The following is a 23,380-nucleotide window of genomic DNA, read 5'->3' as shown; positions in this document are numbered from 1 at the left end:
AAGGCCCAAAACATATGCAAAGCCTCTTTACCAGGCAATTTCTCCTTTAGTACTTTAAATCTCCACTTACAAAGATGTTCATTGTAGCATTTTTATAATACAAACAAGTTAGAAACAACACTTAAGGATTGATTAAATAAATGTTATATCCATATAAGGGAATGCTGAGCAGCTAGTAAAAATGCGGTGTAGAAACACATTTATTAATATAAAAAGACAGCCACATGTCTTGTTGGTTTTGTTTTTTTTTTTAAAGATTTTATTTATTTATTTGACAGACAGAGAGCACAAGTAGGCAGAGAGGCAGGCTGAGAGAGGGGGGAAGCAGGCTTCCTGCCCAGCAGAGAGCCCGATGCAGGGCTCAATCCCAGGACCCTGGGATCATGACCTGAGCCGAAGGCAGAGGCTTTAACCCACTGAGCCACCCAGGTGCCCCTTGTTAGGTTTTTTAAAAGGTAGTTCGAAAACACGGTGGGTGACAGAGTCCCATCATTTGAAAAGAGGTATTCAGGAAAGGATACACCATCAAACCCCTAAAAGTATCTCTGGAGAATGGGACTATCAGTAATTAAAATTTTTTTTTTCTTTTCTGATTCTCTTTATTTTTCTATTTCTTCTACAATGAACACGGATTGTGTAATTTTTAAACAATAAAATAAAATTCACGTGCTATAGAGTCCACTGACAAGCTTTCACTAACATCAGGCTAGTTGGCACATGTTTGACAGAAGTGGGTCCTATTCCTCCCTCAAATACTAACTTCTCAGAAAAATCTGAGGAAAGCTAAGCCTAAGAGTTTCAGTCAGAACATGCAATCCTGTGATCCTGGTACCAACTTCTGATGCAGCACTAATATTTTTTAAAGGCTTATTTCACATTTCTAAAATGCCCTTGAAGGTCTTTTCAACTCAAGGGCACCATGACAATAATGGGCCATCCTGCTGTAACAGACCCCAAATGGCAAGGGTTACCACACACGCGCACACACACACAAAAAAGCCTTGCCTCCAAGCTCCCTTTCTTTCCACTCAGAACACTGGAAACCCGACACTCCGGTTAGGCCGGAAATGGGCATAAAGACCCTGCAGCGGTAGCTCTGGAGCCACCCCTATCAGGCCCAGAGGGATAAGCCTATTGTGGGGCCCAGAAGATAAGCCGCCCCAAGCACAAAGGGTCCTTTCATTTTCTGTGCCCGAAGGCAGGTGCCAGCGCCAACTCTGCTCTTCCCTGTCCGTCTGCCTCTGCCTCTAATCCAGATCCGTCCAGCCCAGAGAAGTGCATTCCCATCACTCGCCATCTCAGACATCTCCACTGCGATGGGTCTGGCACCCGAGCACAAGACAAACATGGTGTCGGATGTCAGCTGAGAAATCAAAGCAGGAGAACTTGTACAAAGCCCTTCTTTAAACAGAATTTCACTGTCATCTTCCTCCCTCTATTCACTGTCCAGCTTTGATGTAGTATTTGGTGAAGACGTTAGAAAACAACTGTTTATTATCAATGTCAAAACCATTCTGAAAAGCATCCGTATAGCTTAATAAAGAATAAGCAAATCCATCTTGGATTTCGCTGCTGAGCTAAAACAAAAGGCCTAGACCTGCTGATGTGATGATAATCAACATTTCGGCCTCCCTTTTTTCTGAAGTAAAAACTGGTAGTTCAGGTCTGGTACATTCCATCAAGTCAAAGGAGAGGCTGCCTCTGGCCAGGGCTGAGGAGGAGAGCAGTCATGTTGTGTCAAACCCCAAACCCCCACTGCTCTCCCAGTGGAGAACCATGTGCACTTGTGGGAGTCTATGTAGGGCTGGGTGCTAATCCATGTATGAGAAAAGACTTTCTTTTTCATATAAATTAAACCTCTTTGGAAATTTAAAATTTACCTTAAAGTCAGACTTAAACCTAGGAGCTCTTCTGAGAAGCCATGCTTGAAAGAAAGCAACAGAATAATAGCATAAACTAGTAGCCCTCTATCAAGAGGTGCTTTGGAACAAGACTATAAGTAACTCTTGTAAAAACAAAACAAAAAAAAATCTACACACTGGTTTCTCTTCCTAAATATTCTTCCCAACCCAACTCTTTCTATGAGTAGCAAAAGGGACGGAAATAAACCAGAAATGGAGTGGGGTTAATTTCTTTAATCATGCAAAAATGATCTTAATGAACAATGTAAACCTCTGAAAACAAAATGTAAAAGAATGACTTCCTGAGCATGTGTAACTTTAACAATAAAATGCAACAGATAGCAAAATGTGAAGTAACACAGATTGTTACCTCTGGGAACTGGGGCTTGCTGAGGATTTTAGGGGAAAAGATGTCAAAAGATGACCTTATTTAAGCAATATTTATCTGTAGTTTTTGAGATTTTGGAAAAGCTTTTAAGATTTTTATAATAACAACTAAAAATAATGCAATGGTGACTGCAGGGTAATGGCCAGTTGGAACAAATTAGAGCAGAGGTGAAGGAAAGAGCTGCAGGCACAGGGATAAACTGGACGACAGGCCTGGGACTTCAAGATGCCCACAAGGGTCCTGGAATGTTAGGAAAGTTACATAGGGAGAGCAGAAAGTAAACCGTGTGGTCCATGCAAGGCAGGTATGAATACGTTGGCTCAGCAGGGTCGACAGTGCCACAGCTGAGATTCCAACATTTGGTAGAACCAGGGACACAGCGTGAGACTCAAAGAGTAGCTCAGTGAACATTTCTGCCTTTGCACCTGTCCTTAATACTAATTAATTCAACACAGTGCTGAACCATGAGTCACATTATCAGGATCTTGATAGCTTAAATGTAGCTATCACCAAAAGTGCTTAGAATCTTTCTTTGCTCTTGTCCCTATAGACCAGCATCTTAACTTGCTTTGGATCACTGATAACTTTGCAACTCTGATCAAAGTTATGGATCATTTCTGTGGAAAATCTCTAGCTGAAGCGTCTTGGATCTTGGGTGAAGAGCCCCTGTCAGAGTTAGACAGGAGGTAAACACCAAAGAAACACCGTATTCTCCGGAGAGGAAGGAAACAGCACAAATCTGATGGTTGCAGCTGCCTCTAGGGCAATGCTCTCCTGGACTGGCGTGAGGCGGGATAATGTAGGACAGCTTCCTTTACTCAGAAGCAGAGGAAGGCTCAGGCCACAGGCAGTGCTCTGTTTGACCACCACATTCCCAGGAGCTTAAAAAGCTTTGCCATCTGTGTATTGTCCACTGGCGGCGGGGCCAACTAAGAAAGCCCTTCCCAAGAGATGTGTAAGTGATCAGACAGGAAAGCAGAGCTCTGAAAACCTGCATCAAAGCAACCAGAGTTGAAAAAAGAGTGGTAGAATGTGTGTGTGTGTGTGTGTGTGTGTGTATGTGCGTGCATGCACGCCACACACACAAGCAAGGTGTGGGAGGAAGATTTTTAAAATAGTAACAAGAAAGGCCTTCTGAGTTGGTCAAAAGGAGACAAAGAAGCTTTCCATAGTCGTGGGCAAGGTTGGAAGGGACTGGAAAAGAAGGCCAAAGATTTTTTTTTTTTTTTAAGCACTGTGTGGCCCCATCTTACCTGCAGTAGTTATGCTCGCCGAGACCCCCCTCCCCATTGGGGTATTTCAGAGTGTTGTATGGATGCTGGAAAGTCTCGTTCCAAAACAGGCATGGCTTCCCACCTTGTATTGCCGTCCAGTTCTGCGTTCCCCTATAATCTGCACCATTGGCCGTGAAACATTCTAGGAGAAAGAAAAGACAGAGCAAACTAATTTTCTGGCAACATCCATAGTCTCCTCCCTCTCTGGTTGATGTTTTATTTGTTTTGTTTGGACCCAGCTGGAAATGGATAGTGTCTTGCTAGATCCTGGACACCGCGAAGTTAACATTGCTCAGGCTGAGTAAATCTGAAACGCAGTCCCCTTCGAAAGCAAGGCTAGTCTTGGCACTAGCTTGCCTACAGACCCTTTACAGATACTTTTCCCCTAGAGTATAATATATATTTTACTCGGGTATAAACAGGGAGCTGAAATGTACTGAAGCCCATGAAGTGAACCGGGAAACCCCCAAATCTGGGAACAGTGGGTAACAGCCATCGCAAGGAATTGTGGGTGCTCGGAGGGGGTCACTGGTCTCGCCAGTGTCTCTGTGTGGTAACTAGAACCAGGTCACCAGCTGTACGTGAGTTCTCCCCTACAGTCTGAAAGGCTGCACTGACACTTGGATTTAATAAGCCCATCGGATACAGCAACGCTTTGGAATCCCAATCACACAAGTCTGGGAATGACTCACATTCCCTGGTAATGAAGAACAGTCCTCCCCATGCTGTTTGAGATAGAGATGCAATGGAACAGACAGTCAACAGGAGGGAGCGGGGGCCAAGTTGGCATTTTGTCTCACCTCTTTCCAAAATTCCTCCCTACAAGACACACAGAACGTCGTCTCAGGTCCATTTAATAAAATGACAAAATCCTTGCAGGTGCAGCAATGTGCTTCTAAAATCTGCTTCTCAGACTTTGGGGGGATGGGAACCGAGGCTGATAGGATATCCCCCCACATATTGCATGCATTAAATTCACAGAGGTTCATGAGAAAGGCACAGTACAAAGAGCAATTTTTAAAAATTAGCTTAGTTGAAACTGACAGATAGAAGTACTTCAAACACTTCTTTAAGATGTATCCCTCGGAACCTGATGATCTGGGGGAGTTACGCTAACATTCTCGGCTTGCTTGCTCCCCTGTCCCTGGCACGCACTGACCTCTAACTTCCGGTATGAAGGACTCTCAGTGCTCTCTCCTGTTGCAAGGCATGTGCCTGTTCCAGCCTATGCATGCGAACAACATGAGTGCATCTACATTCTAGGAGCTACGTCTTCTAATATTTAAAATCTACCCACAGACCATCTCGCTTCCTATACCCCTTCCTCCCACTATCTGGGCTTTTCGTTGCCTGGAAGAGCATGGTTTTATGGACAGCCAAAATAACCTGGAATTCCAGGCTGCACAGAACATCACAGCGACTCATCATGTTTGGTGTGACATCCATATGCCAAGCCAGTACGACTCATCAGATACTGAAACAACCACTCTGCCCAGAGTGTGCATAAATACAAAACGTTAAAGGTCATTCAAAGAGGCAGCTCAGTGTAACATAAAATACACTGAATGGAGAGGTTAAGCTCTGGTTTCTTGTCCTGGACCTGCTGCGGGCCAGCTATGTGACCTTGGACGAGTCACCGTCACCCACGGCACCACTAACACATAGTATTTTACCGTATGCCGAGCTCTGCTCTAAATGCTTCACAAATATCAACTCCCCACCAACCTGAAGTGGAGGTCTCAGTATCCCATTTTACAAATGTGGCCACTGGGTCACTCAACCATCTTTCAGTGCCCCTAGAGGACCTCTTCAGATCATCCTTGCTTTCTCTGTCACTTCCCTAACCACACTTCCCCCTCATCAGCAAGTCCTGTTGACTTTCTTAAAATATATACCCCGAAACTGCCCTCTCCTCTCCATCTTGGGTGCCCCCACTTTAGTCCCATTCACATTTAGAGGACAGTTCAGCCTCGTTCAGGATTCACAGCCTCACTTCTGTCCTCTTGCAACTCATTTTCTGCATGGTGCTCAAAGTTCCCAGGAAAATATGAGCGCTGGGTACAAAACCCAAACCCTTCACCAATGCCTGCTAAGCCCCAGGCCTTTCCTCTCACTGCACCCTGAGCTCTTCTCCTAGTCACTCGCCCCGTGCTCCTGCCACACTGGCCTGCTTCTAATTCCGTAAACACACCATGCTATTTCCTGCCCAAAATGTTCTTCCTCTAATACCTCCCAGTGCAGACTAAATGTTCACTCCTCAGAAAACCTATCCCTACCATCTCCACTCCTAGTTTTCTGCCTTTAGTCCAGTTTGCTTCATAGCATTTATTATCACTAGAAATATATATGATCTGCTAGACAGGGAGAGAAAGAGAGAGAGAGAGACTCTGTGTGTGTGTGTGTGTGTGTGTGTGTGTGTGTGTGTATGTGTACCAAACCCTATCCTGACTCAAGGGTTAGAATGGGACCTGGAAACTGTATTTCTAAAAATCTGCCTCAGTGCTTCTGTTAAGTAATTTGTTTTGGGAAGCACTAGACTAGATGATTCTAAGAGCATCAAGTCAACCTTTTGCCGATTGCTAGAATTTTAATTGCTGCGTGCTGATACATCTTTTCCTCCTACCACAAGTGGTTGGGGAGTGGCCCAGGAGCCAGAAATGCCAGCCAACCAATGGAAGCCTTAGCCATAAACAGCAATTTGCAGGACAGTGGGGTCAGTGTTCCCAGAGGCTCAGATGACTTGATTTGTAACACAAAAGAATGTGGTGGCCATCCACACCTGTCAGTCCTCCTGAATGGGGATGAGGAGGCATCTGAGAGAGCGAATGGCAAAATGTAGGCTTCTTTGCTTCAGTCTGTTTCTCCTAGACCCAAATCTTATTCTCATTGCATTAGGGAAAGTGAGGCAGCGTACCACATTTTATGATTTTTTAAATGGATTTGCCCAGTGCATCTCAATTATGGACAATAACAAGAAAAACAAACTTGAACATTCTGGATTAAAGTGACATAAGCATTTTGATTTCATCAGAAGACCACGGCGGGTAATGAGGACCCCTTCTCCCTTATTGTCTACTGCTAAAAAACTGACATAAGCTTTGGCTAGATAAACAAGAAATGGCTTAAACCAATAAGAAATAAAATATCACATGGCCAGCTGTATATTTAGGCATTCAGTGAAAGGGAATGAGCAAAGGTGATAGATCTCATGTCTAGCATATTCTTAATTAACCCATTCAACAAATATTTATTCAGTACATACTATGTGTCTGGCACTGTTCACAGCACTGGGGCTACACTGGTGAACACTCAGCAGTCACGAAGCTTACATAGTAACAGGGGGGCCACACTCATAACAAACCATTCAAATTCACGTCAGGTAGTGAGGAGTGCTGAAAGGAAAAACGGAGTAAGGGGATGGAGACTGAATGGTGGGGGTTCTATTTTGGGGGGCTGGGCCCAAAAAAGGCCTGGAGGGGAGGGGGCATTTGAGCAGAGATATGGTCAAAGGGAGGAAACAAAACCGTCTTAAACGCGTGGGGAGAGCAGTATTGGCAATGGGCATAGTGAAGAGGAGACCCCTGTGGGCCCCAGTGTGCTTGGCAGGTCTGGGGAACTAAAAGGCAGCTCCTCTAAGCGGGAGTGGGTGAGGAGCGAAGAGGAGGGGGAGGAGAGAGGCAAGGCCAAGGACACACAGGGTCTAGAGCATTATATAAATCAGATTTTGGCTTTTGTTCTGAGTGTGAGGGGAAGCCAGTGGAGGGTTCTGGGCAGAGAAATGACATGATCTGACTTATCTTTCAAACCCACTGTTTAAAAAAATAAAAGCCAAAAAAAAACCAAAAACAAAAACAACTGTCTAGCTGCTGGGTGGAGAAAGATATCTGGAGAGGCTGGAACTCATCGGGGACATCTGTCAGGTGGTTACAGCAGAAAGATGAGCTAGAAAAGATGCCCTGGACCAGGCTGGCAGCCGAAAGGTGGTGAGAAGTAGCCACATTCTGGATATGCTTTGAAGGCAGAGCCAAAAGTATTTGCTGAGAGAAAGAGGAGTCGAGGCCCACCCCAAGGACATGGGCCTGAGGGGAGACTCCATTTACTACAATGGGGAGGCCCCAAGAGGGGCAGAGTACAGTTGGGTGGAACCAGGCTTTGGCTGTGGATCGGTTAAGTCTGAGACACCTTTCAGAACAGTGGGTGGAGATACACAGGAAGCAGATGGCTTGATGAGCCTGGAGCTGAGGAAAAGGGCCGAGCGAGGCTGGCTGATGCTAGAAGTGTGGCAGTAACGGCGCAGATGCGTGGAGAGAACAGGGTTACCGCAGGTGGAGAGAGAAGACATCTGGACCTGAGTCCGGGGGCCCTGCAACATTTCAGGCAAGGAAAGAGGAGGGCCTGGCATTGATGAGTGAGAAAGTGTGCCCTGGGAGGTGGGAGCAAAGCTAAGAAAGTGTGTGCATCTTGGAAGTCAAGGGAGAAGGTGTCCTGAGCAGGAAGGGATAATAAACTGTGAACACCGAGGAAACTTCATTTCCTCATTTTCTCTGGCCGGATCCCAATTACCTCATAGAAGTCATCTGTCTGACCCTATCTCTCCATCGGAAAACTCCAAATGTTTTGTTGTGGGGACTTAATGAAAACAGCCCTTGCGTTAAACATAAGCCTGACAGAAATTTAGTAACACAGCAGAAAATTTCCTCAATGAAGCTGGCATCAAAGCACCGAGAGCATTAATTCCACCCTTCCAAGTTGGTAATTCCTTATCTTTTCCCCCGTCACCAAAATCCTCCAAAGTATGGCATATAACATTTATTTTCAAAATTGGAGATGCTAATTTTATTGAAATTCCTTTGCCGATAAGTGGAATCACATTAGGGTAAATCAAATCCTTGGTTGAGAATCTTGAGGAAATGGTTTTGTGCCAACCAACTATTTTCTGTAGGAAACCGGTACCCCATGCAGGCCTGGCAGTAATTTCCGTGGTAGTAAGATATGCAGGTAAAGACTCTGCCTTTGGGTGAAAGCTCGGTACTCCTTCATTGCTAAGAAAAGCTAGCTGGAGCTTTCTCTCATAAAGCTGTGATTGTTCGTTATGCTTAGAATTTCGAAGGGTTGGGTATAAAGAAAAGCCCCGATGCTATATTCTAAACTTCGATATTTATGCCTTCAAATCCAGAAGATCTCACATATTCACACGCTATATGTAAAAGTATTTGAAGATCTCAGTAATTTAGAGGCATGAGCTATAGAGGACCTAGAAATACTTCCAAAAAATATTTCCCACATTACAATTCTCAAACTCAGTCTACCTCATGGAGAATCACTTGAAAAATAGGGACCTGATCCCCAGACAAATACCACATACAGAACAGTTACAATTTTAGAAGTGCTCATGAAACCCCTTAAACCCTTCTCTGCAGCCCCAAGATCCATTTAGCCTAAGGGCCCCCTAAATGAGTGATATCTACAGAATACACACAGACACACACACACACACACACACACAGAGATAGAAATGTATAGGATTGAATATTTAATCTCAAGGGTTATGAAATAGTTTAAATTGAATACTGTTCTGCCTGAAAAGCTTCTAGCAGCAATGTGGTAGAGCATGGAAAATACAGTTAGGAGCTGGACTCAGGCTTGGCCTGTGGTTTACAAGCAACAGGCATTCAGCTAACCTCTTTGAGCCTGTGTCTTAACTTGTAAAATGGGGGTTAGGTTAACTACAGCTCAGGGCAACTGGAAGAATTGGAGGATGTGCAAGTAAAATGCCCTAGCACACAGTAGATCCCCAATAAACTATTATATAATTATAAATTTTTTTAAATAATCAAATTTATTATAAATTTGAGATTATCATGATCATATATTTCATTCTGGTCCATAAAAACAGTTGTATATGAAAGGCAATATAACATGAGTAGATAGGCATATCATCCTGTTTTAATCATATATATTTTTTATGATTTTATTTATTTATTGGTCAGAGAAATAGAATGGCAGGCAGAGGCAGACTCTATGCTGAGCAGGGAGTGTGACATAGGACTCTATCCCACAATCCTGGGATCATGACCTGAGCAGAAGGCAGATGCTTAACTGACTGAGCCACCCAGCCATCCTTATAATTCTGTTTAAAGTTATCAGTCTGGGGTGCCTGGGTGGCTCAGTGGGTTAAAGACTCTGCCTTCAGCTCAGGTCATGATCTCAGGGTCCTGGGATCAAGTCCCGCATTGGGCTCTCTGCACAGCAGGGAGCCTGCTTCCCTTCCTCTCTCTCTGCCTACTTGTGAACTCTGTCAAATAAATAAGTAAAATCCTTAAAAACAAAAACAAACAAAAACAATAAAGTTATCAGGCTACCAGGAGCGCCTGGGCGGCTCAGTGGGTTAAAGCTTCTGCCTTTGGCTCAGGTCATGATCCCAGGGTCCTGGGATTGAGCCCCGCAACGGGCTCTCTGTTCCACGGGGAGCCTGCTTCTTCCTCTCTCTCTCTCTGCCTGCCTCTCTGCCTACTTGTGATGTCTGTCAAATAGATAAATAAAATCTTTAAAAAAAATAAAGTTATCAGGCTACCATCAGGATAGAAAATATATATGGTGTGAGTCCTGTGCTGAATCCAAGCATTCAATGAATAAAAGTTAAGAAAAAAAGGTATAATGGAGCAAATAGATTTTTTCTAAATCATAATTTCAACTGTAAGTGTGTTTAAAGTTTATATGTTCTAATGAATCATATCTGTACTTGGGGTGCCTAGATAGCCCCAAGTCAGTTGGGTGTCCAATCCTGGTTTTGGCTCAAGTCATAATCTCAGGGTCATGAGATCGAGCCCCCAGTTGGGCTCCATGCTCAGTGTGGAGTCTGCTGGAGATTCTCTCTCCTTCTACCCCTCCCCCTGTTCACACGAGCAAGCACTCTCTCTCAAAATAAACAAACATGCACAGCATTTTTAAAGATCGTGTTTAAAACTGTTAATGAGACGTTCTCTTAATATAATTAAAACTTAACATATATGAGACAGCGGTAGGAAAGCAGCAGTTCATTGAAAAGACATTCTATTCCTTGACAAGATTTAATAAAGTTGAAGAGTATGTTCTCAATGAGGCTCTATAACTACGTCATTCCTAATTACACTACTTGTCTGAAACCATACTATTGAGAAACAGAAAAATTTTCTCATACTGAGTCGAGAATATTCCTAGTTTTCTGGTGGAATTACTAGTTGGATCTCTATCCACAATGTCTGTGAGAGTCACTGTTTTTAATCTATCAAAGTCAAGTGTCTCATGTAGGACCACTCAGTATCTCTAGTGATTCTACAATGGATGAATTCACCTGGTTTTGATCCAGTTTGGAATCAACATGCATCAACAGACTCTAAATTCAATTATGGCATCTTAAAATAAGACAGCAGAAACCATTTTCCAATGGGAATATCTTCTGTTCCTTTAAAGAGGTCTCTAAAATTTGGTAAATGGGTAGAATTATAGAAATACAAGGCTTAGGTGGAAAAAGTTCCTTTTAACATTTAAAGGATGACTCAATAGTGTTGTCAAATGTCTGCTCAACATATCTACTACTCTGCTGGGTTCCTGATACAGACTGGTGTCCAGTGGGAACTTGCAGGTACATCTTCAAAGCTCATGCTCCTGGGAAAAACTGCCTTTTGGACACAGACACTCAAACGCACTACAGGAATGCTCATTTCAGTTATGTGGAACCCTGAAGTAAAGAGTAAAGAGACACATGACCATGGGAAGGCAGTGGTTCCCAATGTTCTCCTAGCCCAACACAGCTGTAAGAGCAGTGATTCCCATGATCATTTAGACTGAAGTTATCGGATCTAGACTAGAGAGTGGATAATTTGGGGAAGGGGGTCCTCAGTATACACAGTAAGTACAGGAAATCACTGGAATAAAGAGGAAAGGATACCAGATAACCAGCTGACACTGTGTGGCTTGAGAAAATCACCTGGACACTTGGGGCCCCGCTTCTTCACCTGTGAAACAATGAATGGGGTTTGAGACAGATGGTCTCAATGTCCCTTCACTCTAAACTCAAATTTCAAGATTCCATCATAATGGAACTGAAGTTCAAAAGTCTATGTGACTGGAGAGCACTGATGGCTCAAAATCTCTTCCAAGCTTAAAATTCTCTAATTCTGGGGCACCTGGCTGGCTCAGATGGTGGAGCATGTGACTTTTGATTTTGCCGTTGTGAGTTCAAGCCCCATGATGAGTGTAGAGATCATTAAAAAATAAAATCTTATAAAAATAAAATAAAATAATATAAAATTCTCTAATTCTACATGTCTCTCTAATGGAAGTGACAGTTCTATGGTTAAAACAAAACAAAACAAAAGCCGCACCTCCGATGTGGACCCTGAACCCATCAAAGAGGTACTTAAGCCCTCTTTTTCTTTAGAAGAAACCACATCTTCAACAAATAAATTACAAAGAAAAAAGAAAAACAGAGGGCTCCTATAGGTTAATAGAAACTCTTGTCACATCCTCTAAATGTACCTTGCTTACATCCTGAATTAAACTGTGAAAGAACCCATGAGTCAACTCGGAGAATCTGAACACTGATTACTGATTGGATATTTGATAACATTAGGGAATTATCGTTAGTTTTGCTAAGTGTGTTGACGGTAATGGTACTGTGACTATGCATTTGAGAAGAGTTCTGAACATTTAGAGAGAGATACTGAAATACTTATAGATGAGATGATTTATCTGAGATCTCTTACAAAATAATCTAGTTGGGGAGATGAAGCAGCCACAAATGAAATAATATTGGCCTTGGTTGATAATCATGGAAGCTGGGAAATGGATACACGGGACTTTCTTACGTTCTTCTATTTTTGCATGTATTCTAAATTTCCCATAATAAAAATATGTTAAAGGATACCCTGAAAACATGTTGCTTTATAATTAATTTACCTTAGTTTCTTTTCAAAAACTATAAACAAACTCAATCAGTTGCAAATTCCGTCATCTAAATTCAAGATAGATATTCACATATCATGTTCTTGGGCTATGTATTAACAGTTGAAATGACCGTAGAACAAGCTGTACTTTTGCCCAAAGTAGAATTACCATAAAAAGAATCACTCTAAGTTTTTTTTTTTTTAAATTCTCAGTTTTTTAATTAAAAAATTCTTTTAGGTCTTTCTTTTTATTCAAGGAAACAGCATCCTTAAAAACAGTAATGAAAGAAAAGGATACGTCTCTCAAAGTTATTTTAACTAAAGAATTTATACTTTTAGAAGGGAGCTTGAGGTCTTCTGTTTGAATCTCCATTTTTTAAATTTGTCTCTATTGATAGATAAAATATTTAATTACTTAAAACACTATCCCAAGAAAACGGAACCTACTGTAAGCATAAGACCAGAGGTTTCAGTTCAGAAGATCCGTGAAAACAGTTCAGAGAGGATTCTTTATTATTTGTTATATAACAACAACCCAGAATGCAGTGCTGCTTGGGTCCCGACCACTCTTTTCCCATCTGGGTCTCATCCTGAATATGCTCCACTCCTTTCCAGGCAGGACCCACTGGAAAACACGCCATGGTTGCCTCTGTGGAGGACATGTGTTTCTGCCAGAACAGTCGCCACGAATACACAGTAGTGCTTGAAGAATTTAAATCAAATATGCAGTAGTGCTTTAGGATATTAAAAAAACATACAATCGTCAAATTGAAGACCAAGAGATAGCTTCCGAGAAAGAACCTGGCTCTACAACATATGCAGAGAGATGAGGCCAATCTTCAGTGAAAGAATAGACACACTCAGACAGAGGTCACCAGCTCAGAAGAACTCTAGTTTTGTGAATTAACTATGGATTTTACTGCCAGTGCCATCAGAACATATTCCATCACACTTTGGTGATGGTATCTGTCTTGATATAATATTTGTTTTTTTTTTTAAGAGTTTATTTATTTATTTGATAGGGAGAGAGAGATCACAAGTAGGCAGAGAGGCAGGAAGAGAGAGAGAGAGAGAGAGAGAGAGGAGGAAGCAGGTTCCCCGCTGAGCAGAGAGCTCGATGCGGGGCTTGATCCCAGGACCCTGGGACCATGACCTGAGCCGAAGGCAGAGGCTTTAACCTACTGAGCCACCCAGGCGCCCCTAGCCCATGAGTTTCTTGAGCATCTCACTCATCTTCGTATCTGCACCAAGCACAGGCCACTCAGAACATGACTGGCAAATGTTAGCCAGACGAGGGAAGTAGGTATATGGGGGAACTGAGGTGAAAATGTACTACAGGCATATTCAGAGTGCCCTGGTTTCCACACCAATTGATGCCTCTAAGCTAGCAATCATGACTTACCTAGGAATGACCTATGAGAATATGAGAAGTTCCAGAAATTGGTAAATCACGTACTTGAAAATCAAATGCTTGCTGTTTAAAACAGAGCAATTGCTATTAAAAGGAAATTTATGGTGAAGCCATTTGTAATAGGGAATAATCAACCTCCTTTATAATGAAAATACACGTTTTTTATTCTGAGTTTGCTTTAAGCAGGAGACACCTGGCGCAAATCTGTACTTTGCCTCACCATCCCTTGACCAACCCTATTTCATACTGTCTGAAGCTCTCAGTATAAAAGGAGATACAACAAACTTCTATATAATCCAGCTTCTGGACAAGTTTCAGCAGCATTGCCTGTGCCCTATTGTTAATTTCAGATAGCAAGAAAGTTCCCATACAATGGAGCCTTGGAGGGCAGCCAACACTCCATGGAAGCCGGGCTGTGGGCTATTTAGCTTCCCTTGGTTGATATGGGATGGCCAAATAATACAAGAACTCTTGAGATGGGAGCTGACTAGTAGGTCAACAGCATATCCCTAGAGCACATCTTTAAAGTAGAACCTAAAGCAACAAAGTTGTAGTCTTTTATGAATTGGCACAAGGACGAGTCCTAGTCAGGGATGCTGGGCATACAGTAGGCATGTGATAGGCACTTGGTACTTGGTCCCAAGATAAAAAACATGATTCAAGTGACAAGTTTCAGAAGTTCTGGCCAGAGAGACAGTTTGGGGCAGAAGGAAAGACTCAGTGTCGTACTAACTTATAAACAAAAACAAGCAGAAGCTGTCATGTCTAGTCAGCCAGGGCAATAAGGGTAGATGGTGACCAACAGATTGATTTCATAGTCAAAGGTATAAACTTTCCCAGATCTAGAGCAGGGCTGCCAGATTTAGCAAATGAAAATATAGGATGTCAGTTAAATTTGAATGTCAGATAAATGACAAACACTTTTTTAAGGTAAGTATTCCTAAATACTACATAAGACAGACTCACACACACAAAAATTACTCATTATCTGACATTTGAATTTAACCGACTATTTGGTATTTAATCTGGCAATCATACTCCAGGGAGAGCAGAAACACGTTGAATCTCAAATGTCCTTAAGCCACTTAGGTTTCCAAATCACCATCCACAGAAATGCTTACTTCAGAACTCAGATATGGATAATGAAGACTCTACTTTCTTAAGAGTGAAACAAGATGTTGATCAGAGATGCCTTTTCCGAGGTCACAGTGAAAGGAAGGACAAAAGAATATACAGTTAGGAATGGGGTTGCTCAACCCTAGCACTATTAACATTTGCAGTCAAACAGGTCCTTGGTGGGGGGACTGTCCTGCATACTGAAAGATGTTCAGCAGCATTCCTGGCCTCTACCTGCTAGATGGCAGGAGCATATCCTACCCCATCCCACCCCACTCTGATTTGTGACAATCAAAAGTGTTTCCAGATAATAAAAGGCACCTGGGTGGTTCAGTTGGTTAAGTGTCCCACTCATGATTTTGCTTCAGACTCTGTACTCAGTGGGGAGTCTGCTTGGGATTCTCTCCCTCCCCCGACTCATGATTTCTCTCATGTGCACTCTCTCTCTCAAGTAAAATAAATCTTTAGGGGAGCTTGGGTGGCTTGGTTGGTTAAGCATCTGCCTCTTGATTTCAGCTCAGGTCAAGTTCTCAGGGCTGTGAGACTGAGCTCCGAGTCGGGCTCCATGCTGGGTGTGGAGCCTGCTCATGTTTCTGTCTCCCTCTGGCCCTCCCCTGCACTCTCTCTCTTTAAAAAAAAAAAAAAGTTTCCAGATATTGCCAAATGTCCCCTGGGGGCAAAATCTCCTCCAGTTGAAACCATTAAAGAGACGAAATGATCAAGTAAACAGAAAGTGTTGTATCTATTAACCAGTGGTCACATAACAAAAGATTCCTCTCAAGGGAGAAAGTCTCAACTCACCCTGGGCCCCCTTAAGCCCATAATAAGGACAAGAGGCCTAGTCATTTCAGCTAAGACAATCAAAAACCCTTCATCTGCCGCAAGTGCTAGAGAAGAATCTTTGGTGAGCCAAGCCGATGGAGCTCTGCATGGCTACGCACACATCACAGCAAGCAGGGCGTCGTATCCAGCCTTTGAAGACGTTGCTTTTAAGTTAACCTCCCTTCCAACTGAACTTTTTCCAAATCTCTTCCTGCCATTTGGAAGTTGAGTGATTCTCAGCTGAAAAGGCCTGTATATACGAGGTGCAGATGGTGGCAGTTACGGCCCTCACCAGATGCTGCAGTCTCTAATTTGATTGAAAGGATATAATTAGACAACAGAAACACTTTAATGAAAGAGCAAAACATGGAGGGAGGGAAGGATTGAAGGCCCTTAACTGATGCCAAAACACCCACCAGTAATAGAGGCTTTGAGTCTGGGGCAAGGGAAGGGGAAAGCCCCTTAAAAGGACAGTCCCCATCCTGTTTATTTCCCCATAGACATAGGAATAGGGATTTTATTATTGTAGATTTCCACTGTATTTTATGTGGGAACAATCTGATTAAAACCAGAAGAGTCTTCGGAAGAACATCAAAGAAAAACAAATATGGCTTCTGTGGTCATTATTAAAAATATTTTCACCAGCCCAATAATCTTCTTTGAAGATGAATTTTTATAGATTGAACAGCAGCAAGCAATTTACATACTGTGATGGCACTGGTTAATGACCGCTACCATTGTGGAAGAGGACCACTTGGTCGCCATGTTTTCACGCAACTTTAGGCCACCAAGGAACATGGACAGCCATTTAACGTATCTGTTGGGAAGGCACAAAGAAATCAGTAGAAGGAGTCCTACATGCTGATGCTGCAACCATTCTGAATCATCTTTAAAAGTTGCTTATGCTGTTTTTACTTTTTCCTAGCTTCCAAACTTTGAGTGTTGAGTATACTGTTCTGGTTCTAACCAAGAATCTAACCAAACTGAAAGAAATCCAGCCCTCAAAGTCTAAAGTTGCTAATGTGGTGTGACACTCGGGTTTGGAAGCGGCTGCAGCCTCCTCAGCCCACTAGAAGCAGGGCCCGCCCTTGTGGTAAATTGAACAATAAAAGTTTAATGCTTTGGCGACTTGCCAAGGATTAAATCAGTGGCAAGAGAAAAAGCCAGGCCTAGCAGAGGGGCAGCCCCTAGAGCGTCCTGTTAAAATGGGGAGGAATAAAGGCAACCTTGCATGTTAGGTGACCTAAAATCTTCTGTCTGCCAGGTGCTTCATAACACCTCACTTCATTTCTCTTCAAACTGTTGCAAGTCTGGGGTGCCTGGCTGGCTCAGTAGGTAGAGCATGCAACTCTTGATCTTGGGGGTGTAAGTTCAAGCCCCACACTGGGTGTAGAGATTTCTTAAAAATAAAATCATAAAAAATAAAATTAAAAAAGAAAGAAAAAACAACTGTTGCAAGTCCAAGCAAGGGAGGTGTTTCCCTAGAAGGACAACCAAAAGAGGGTGGGGTGGGCAGAGGTCAGGGAGCAGGGTATTTCCTTACAGGAGAAGGCAAATTTCTGTAGAGTGGTTATTTTGGGGAAGTATGGGCACCCTTTTGACGTATCCACAATGGCCTCTTTCCTTTCTCTGTTCAGTCTGAACCCAGAATAATGTCTCAGAGGTGAGGTCTGGGGAAGAAGCCACTGCCATCTTGAGAGGAAGACACGGAAGACAACAGAGAGAGGGGGAAAAACAGAGTGAACTAGGGCTGCTCCTATGGGTCTAATACTTTTGGGTTCCAGCCAGACTCTCCAGGTCAAACTGAATATGGAAGGAATGTCAGTCATTGTTCTGCCCCACTGAGGGGCTGCACAGTGAGACAGTAAGAAGCCAACCTGCCAAATGGCATCAGGGGGCTTGAGACCTCATCTTAAAAACGCCACAGGTAGTTTTCCAAAGGACACATTCGTATCTTCCTCTATTGTCCTTCTTCAGGAGGCAAAAACTCAGGCAAAGTCTACAGATCCAAACTTCCGGCCTCTCTCAAGTGTTTTGCATTAACTGTTCCACAGTACAAACACAATCAACTTGGTATGTTTGAATGTTTCATTTTGTTTTTTTTCAAAAATGTTTTAATTAAAACAAAATAATCAGCCATGCTTAGCACATTGTTGTTTTTTAAAGGCCACTTTAAAAATGACGACAGTACCATGGAAATAAAATTGAACTGTTGAGTAAAGTGATAGAAATTTGTTTTCTTCTTCCTTTTTTTCCCCCCTGGCTGATGTTCTGTGTCTCAGGCTGGTGCCACCTGCTGCCTGGGCTTTCCTCTGAGAAACAGATCTCTCAACCGTTTGCTCCAAGCAACATCTGCATGGTTGAACAAACCATGGGCCAGTTCCAAGGCAGACACTACTTCAGTGTATGTAGTACACACTGAACCATACTGAATTTTTTTAAGGCATTTTTAAAGGTATTATTAAAGAGCCAAATATATGTGCACATGAACTTCCCCTCATGTGTCTTTAAAAAAAAATTATGGTAAAATACACATAAAATTCACCATTTTAACCATTTTCCCTATATGTCTCTTAAAAACAGTTAATAGTAAAATGTGAAGGGTTCATTTAGTCACCAAAACCAAGTCTCCTTCTCACCTTTCCAGACCACTGAGCCCTGGAAAGAAATCAATACACAGGAATTTAAGCACGACTTGGCAAAGTACACTTCGGGCCCAATCTGGCCCACTCCCTGATTTTGTATAGTCCCTGAGCTAGCATTGGTTTTTAAAATTTTAAATGACTGAAAACAATCAAAAGAATAATATTTTGTGACCTAGGAAAATTTTATGAAATTTTAAAATTTCAGTGTCTATAAAGTTGTATTAGAACGTAGCCACGCCCATTCATTTATATTTGTCTCTGGTTGCTTTTCCCCTACAAAGTCAGAGTGGAATAACTACAACAGAGACAGTACAGAGCCTACAAAGCCGAAATTATTTACTGTCTGGCCCTTTACAAAAAATGTCTGCCAACACCTGACCTAGAGCCTCACTCCAGGACCCCAAATCCTAAACTAAAGATGTTATAGTGCCCATCACCAAAAATCCCTAATCTGCATATTGTGAAGGTATTTAAAGCAATACATTTTATCTTCATCATTTATTGCTGCTGCTTTGACTATGCTAAATAGTGATATTATCAATAATATCTATATTAAGTATGCCAACTTGCTATTTATTAGGAGGGAGCCTAAATGGAACTTTTTTTTTTAATTTTTTTTAAGATTTTATTTATTTATTTGACAGAGTAGACACAAGTAGTCAGAGAGGAAGGTGAGGGGGTGAGGGGGAAGCAGGCTCCCTGCTGAGCAGAGAGCCCAATGTGGAGCTCAATCCCAGGACCCTGGGATCATGACCTGAGCTGAAGACAGAGGCCTAACCCACTGAGCCACCCAAGCGTCACTGGAACTTCTTTTTTGCTTTCAGATTTATAAAAGGTCTCATTGCATATCTCAAACATTTAAACAGATTTGTCTAGAGACCAAAACAAATTTTCATAAAAATATCAGAGGTCTCTGGTTATCAGGTCAGTTTTGACAGTTTTGTGTTTCTTAAAATACTCACAGCATAAAAATAATGGGTCGACATTAAAGTACAAAAGCATGTCCGTCCATTTTACTCCTATCAGCCCCTGTGTTGCATTCAGGTATACCGTTAATGGTATCTCTAAGAGGATCAGTGCTCTATACCGTATGAAGCTCTCACTGTTCACCGAAATCATGAGTTTCATGGCAAGACATACTACTGGCTAAGAGGATGAACACTAGATGAGGGTTTAGAGGAGAATGAATATCAAAAAAGGTGTTCACAGCAAATCTAACTTGAATCGAGAAGCTCTGTAGATGCACACCTGACAGCCCCCTAATGTAGAGAAACACCCAAGCAGGGAAGTTGCCTCAGGAGCAAAACTCAAATAGCACAATTCTACCCAACCTTCCCTGCCCTTTCTACCTCTAGGCTCTCCCCTCCAGATCAGTAAATTCCAGATGGGAGCCCATCAGCCCTATGGCCCTGGCTGCCTTCCTCCTTGAAAAGAGAGTCTAGATTCCACCATCAACCTCTGTCTTCCTCCTTATCAGCTAAGGAAGGGAGAGAATCTCAAAGGAAGAATGGAGAGGAGAAGGGAGATCATTTGGGGTCACTTATACACTGTAATTAGAACTAGCATTGATGGGGAATGAGCTAACTGTTTTTATAAAGTCAGCATTCAAAAATGCAAACCACCAGTAATTTAAATATTACAAAATTGTGCAGAATACAAGTATTGAAATAAATTTTTCCATCCACAAAATTTTAGAGAAAATTACAGTATCAAAAAATATAAAACGGCAAGTTTGGCATATCCTCAAGGATTTAAAAAACTAGTAGACAGTCTTGGGACAGGATGTGATGCTTCAGACCATGTGGTATCTCCCTAAAACTACTTCTGGAACTAAAAAGGAAAAGCCAAGGAAAGCCCTGGTGTACCTGGATGGTAGGAAAAATTGCTGGTGAGGCTTACTGAGGCAGGAACTTGGGCCACTTACCACAAATCACCTCACAATGGTTATTTATTTGTCCCTAACTCAGACTCCTAAATAAAAGTGTACCAAGGTTTGAGGTTCAAACTGCCTAAGAGCTGCTGTATTTGACCCCTCCTAGCAAAGCAAAGGTGCCTGAGGAGAGGATGCCACCTTCTAACAAACATAAGCAGAGCTGGCGCACTTGACTATTACTCTGCCCTTTCCAGAAGGGGAACCAGTTTATTTCCACCCATACCTCTCTCTCCCCATAGAGGACATTAAATCCTGACCACACAGATGGCAAAGTGGAGCTGAGGGGTTACTAGGTTACAGTTATGTTGACATATCCTGGCTCTCAGAAAGTTTCTCCTTCATTCCTCACATACAGCAAATAGCACAAGTGATCAAACTTCTGTAGCAGTTTTTGCAGAAGTCCCCTTGAAAGCTGCCGATCTCTCAGAAACCACTTCCTGAGTCTAAGGTTTACAGGACTTGGAGACCCCCTTCTACTGATCTAAAGCCAAGCTTTGCCTTTTATAGGGCTTAATCAGACTGGAAGCTCATAGCATTCTCAGGGCAAATGAGGTGTCTAGCACTTGGTGAACTGTGAAGCACTATAAAAAGTATTATTAAAATATGTTTATTGAATGCCTTCTATATGTGGGCGTTACCTGCAGTATATCATTTTATCTTTACCAACACCAGGCCAAGGGAGTTCTCATTATCCTTCCTTTACAGATGAGGAAACTGAGTCTTAGCTGAGTCATGGCCCAAAAATCACATAGTAAGTGACAACACCCAGTCCTATCATTTTCACTCATCCAAGCTGGTAAGTAAATACAGCAACAAAGTTTTCTTTCGGCAACAAAATCCTGTCTTTCCAACATCACAGTCTGCGATTTTGGGTGGAGAACCCTCAGCCGGTTTTCCTACTCCGGCAAACCGGTAATGAACCCTTCCCGTCCCTTTCACGAACGCCCAATTCTCAACACCCAAACAACCTGCAGAGAAATGTAACTGGGCCAGACAACGCCCTCGTGCCTGCTCTTCAACTTGGAAAAAAGTTCTGCTGCAAAGAAGGGTGTGTATGGAAGCTAAGCAAAGTCCCAGCTTCCATCCTAGTCCCGGGCTCCACCTCGGGAAGACCTGCCCTTGGCCTTGACCTGGGGAGTGGGTGACCCTGTTTAAAGGGTGGGATTACCTTAGAAATAGGGCTCTGCATTCCGCCTTCGAGATAAGCACCCTAAGATCTGTAGGGGAGGTTTTAAGCCATCACCCCTTCCTTCCTCTCTCCAAGCTAGGCCTGCACCTGAGTTTTGGGAGGCTCAAAACGGCCCCGGAGGTAAAGACGAGGAGTCCCGGCTGGCTACAGCGGGTCGTCCCGCGACCCGGACCTACCGCGTGCAGGGCGGGCTAGTCAGCTCCACTCATCACGAGGCAGAAATTGCAAGCAGGCGCAGCGGGGAACCCCGCAGAGAGGCTGGGCGCCCGCAGCGCTCGCCTCCGCACCCGCTCCTGAGCCCCGGGGCGCGGGGGCGTCGCCGCGGGGCTTGCGGAGGGGATCCTGGCCCGGGAGAGTCGCTGAGGGGCTTGGGGAGGGGGTGTAGCGTCTCGAGACGAGGTGCGTCGCTGAGAGACAAGACAGGATCCCGGGAGGTGCTGGGGCAGAGGGGGCATCCCGGCCCAGGGAGAGTCGCTGAGGAACTTGAGCAGGGGGTCCTGAGTCCTGAGGCGGAGGAGACGTCCTAGCCCAGGAGGCATCGGGGAGAAGCTTGGCTAAGTGATCCCTGGAGTAGTTCCTGAGGCAAAGAGGGCGCCCGGGGGGCGTCACTGGGGGCTGGGAGTGGGGGTGGGGGGAAGCCCCGGGTTCTGAGGAGGGGGACTCCCCGGCCGGGGGGTGTCGCTGAGGGGCTGGGAGAAGGAGTCCCGGGAAATAGGAGCTAGGGGGTTGAGCCCCCCCACCAGGCGGGCCCGCCCGCGCTGCCCCTCGGGCGAGCTCGGCGCAGGGCGGACGCGGGGGCTCGCTCACTCACCGGGTCCCGGGCCGAGGCCGGGGCTGGGCGCGGGCCGGACTGCCAGGGTGAGCGCGGCGGCGGAGAGCAGGGCGAGGCGGGCGGCGGGCGGCGCCATGGGCCGTCAGTGCGGGGCCCCGGGGCGCGGCCCGGGGGAGAGGGGGCAGCGCGGGGAGCCGGGGGCGGCCATGGGAGCGGGACGCGGGGTTCGGGCGTGGCCCCGCCCCGGCCGCCCGGCCGCCCCGCCCCGGCCCGCCCTCCTCAGCGCTGCCACCGCCCCGGCAGTGCGGGGCCCGCCCGGCTCCGCCCGCTAGCCCCGAGGGGCGGAGCCGACTGCGCACGCCCTCCCTTCCCGGTGCGCGCGCCGCGCCTGCCACTCACGCTCCAGACTCCGCCCACATCCCCTTCCTCACCTGGGCCCGCCCCCACGGGGCTAGTTATTTGTCCGAGCGATGGGGCGGGGCCAGCAGGTGATGGGTGGGGTCCGGGGCTCCGCCTCCGAGTTCCCCCGCAGAGCTTTGGCTACGTTGGAGCCCGCGGGGCGCCCCAATGACTCTTGCTCCACCTTCACTCAGGTCATGACCCACAAGGCGGGCTCAGCCACAGCGGTAATAATCAAAACAGCAGTTTGCAAACCGCTTTTCCCTGCTTTGATCAACGTAGCAGTTTAAAAAAAGGGCGCTCTGGAATCAGAATGTCTGGATTCAGTCACCTGTAAGACCTCGAGCAGGTCTAAGAAAAATTAGCTCTCTTACCTCAGTTTCTTCATCTGTTAAATGGGAGCGTTGATAGCATACTCCCAAAACTGTTGTACTAAATGAGGCAATGCATGAAAACTTCTACACAGTAGGAGCTTAGCAAATGTTGAGTTCCTTCCACCATCCCAGTTCTGGCACCCACAAAGGCAGCATACTGAACTCTGGTTCCGAATCCTGTCGCACATCCTTTGTCAACTGGGGCAAGTTTCCTGCTCTCTCTGAGCCT

At 44.5% G+C, this 23,380-nt stretch overlaps 1 protein-coding gene across 2 annotated transcripts in view; it reads right to left on the bottom strand.

Moving 5' to 3' along the window:
- The window catches only part of KREMEN1 (kringle containing transmembrane protein 1), a 63,726-nt gene extending 41,190 nt beyond the window's left edge, over positions 1–22,536 (bottom strand). For both annotated transcript variants that reach the window (XM_032883304.1, XM_032883305.1), the window contains exons 1-2: positions 22,418–22,536; positions 3,543–3,705 (exon numbers count right to left, since the gene is read on the bottom strand). In XM_032883304.1, the coding sequence (XP_032739195.1) occupies positions 3,543–3,705; positions 22,418–22,514 (260 nt within the window). In that variant the 5' untranslated portion in view covers positions 22,515–22,536. The remainder of the gene's footprint in view (positions 1–3,542; positions 3,706–22,417) is intronic.
- Between the last annotated feature and the right edge of the window lie 844 nt (positions 22,537–23,380).

This window comes from Lontra canadensis, unplaced genomic scaffold, assembly GCF_010015895.1.
Source record: "Lontra canadensis isolate GAN:19392208 unplaced genomic scaffold, GSC_riverotter_1.0 scaffold87, whole genome shotgun sequence".
Lineage (NCBI taxonomy): Eukaryota > Metazoa > Chordata > Mammalia > Carnivora > Mustelidae > Lontra > Lontra canadensis.
The sequence above is the reverse complement of the archived record's forward strand: the minus strand, read 5'-3'. Positions and strand labels throughout refer to the sequence as shown.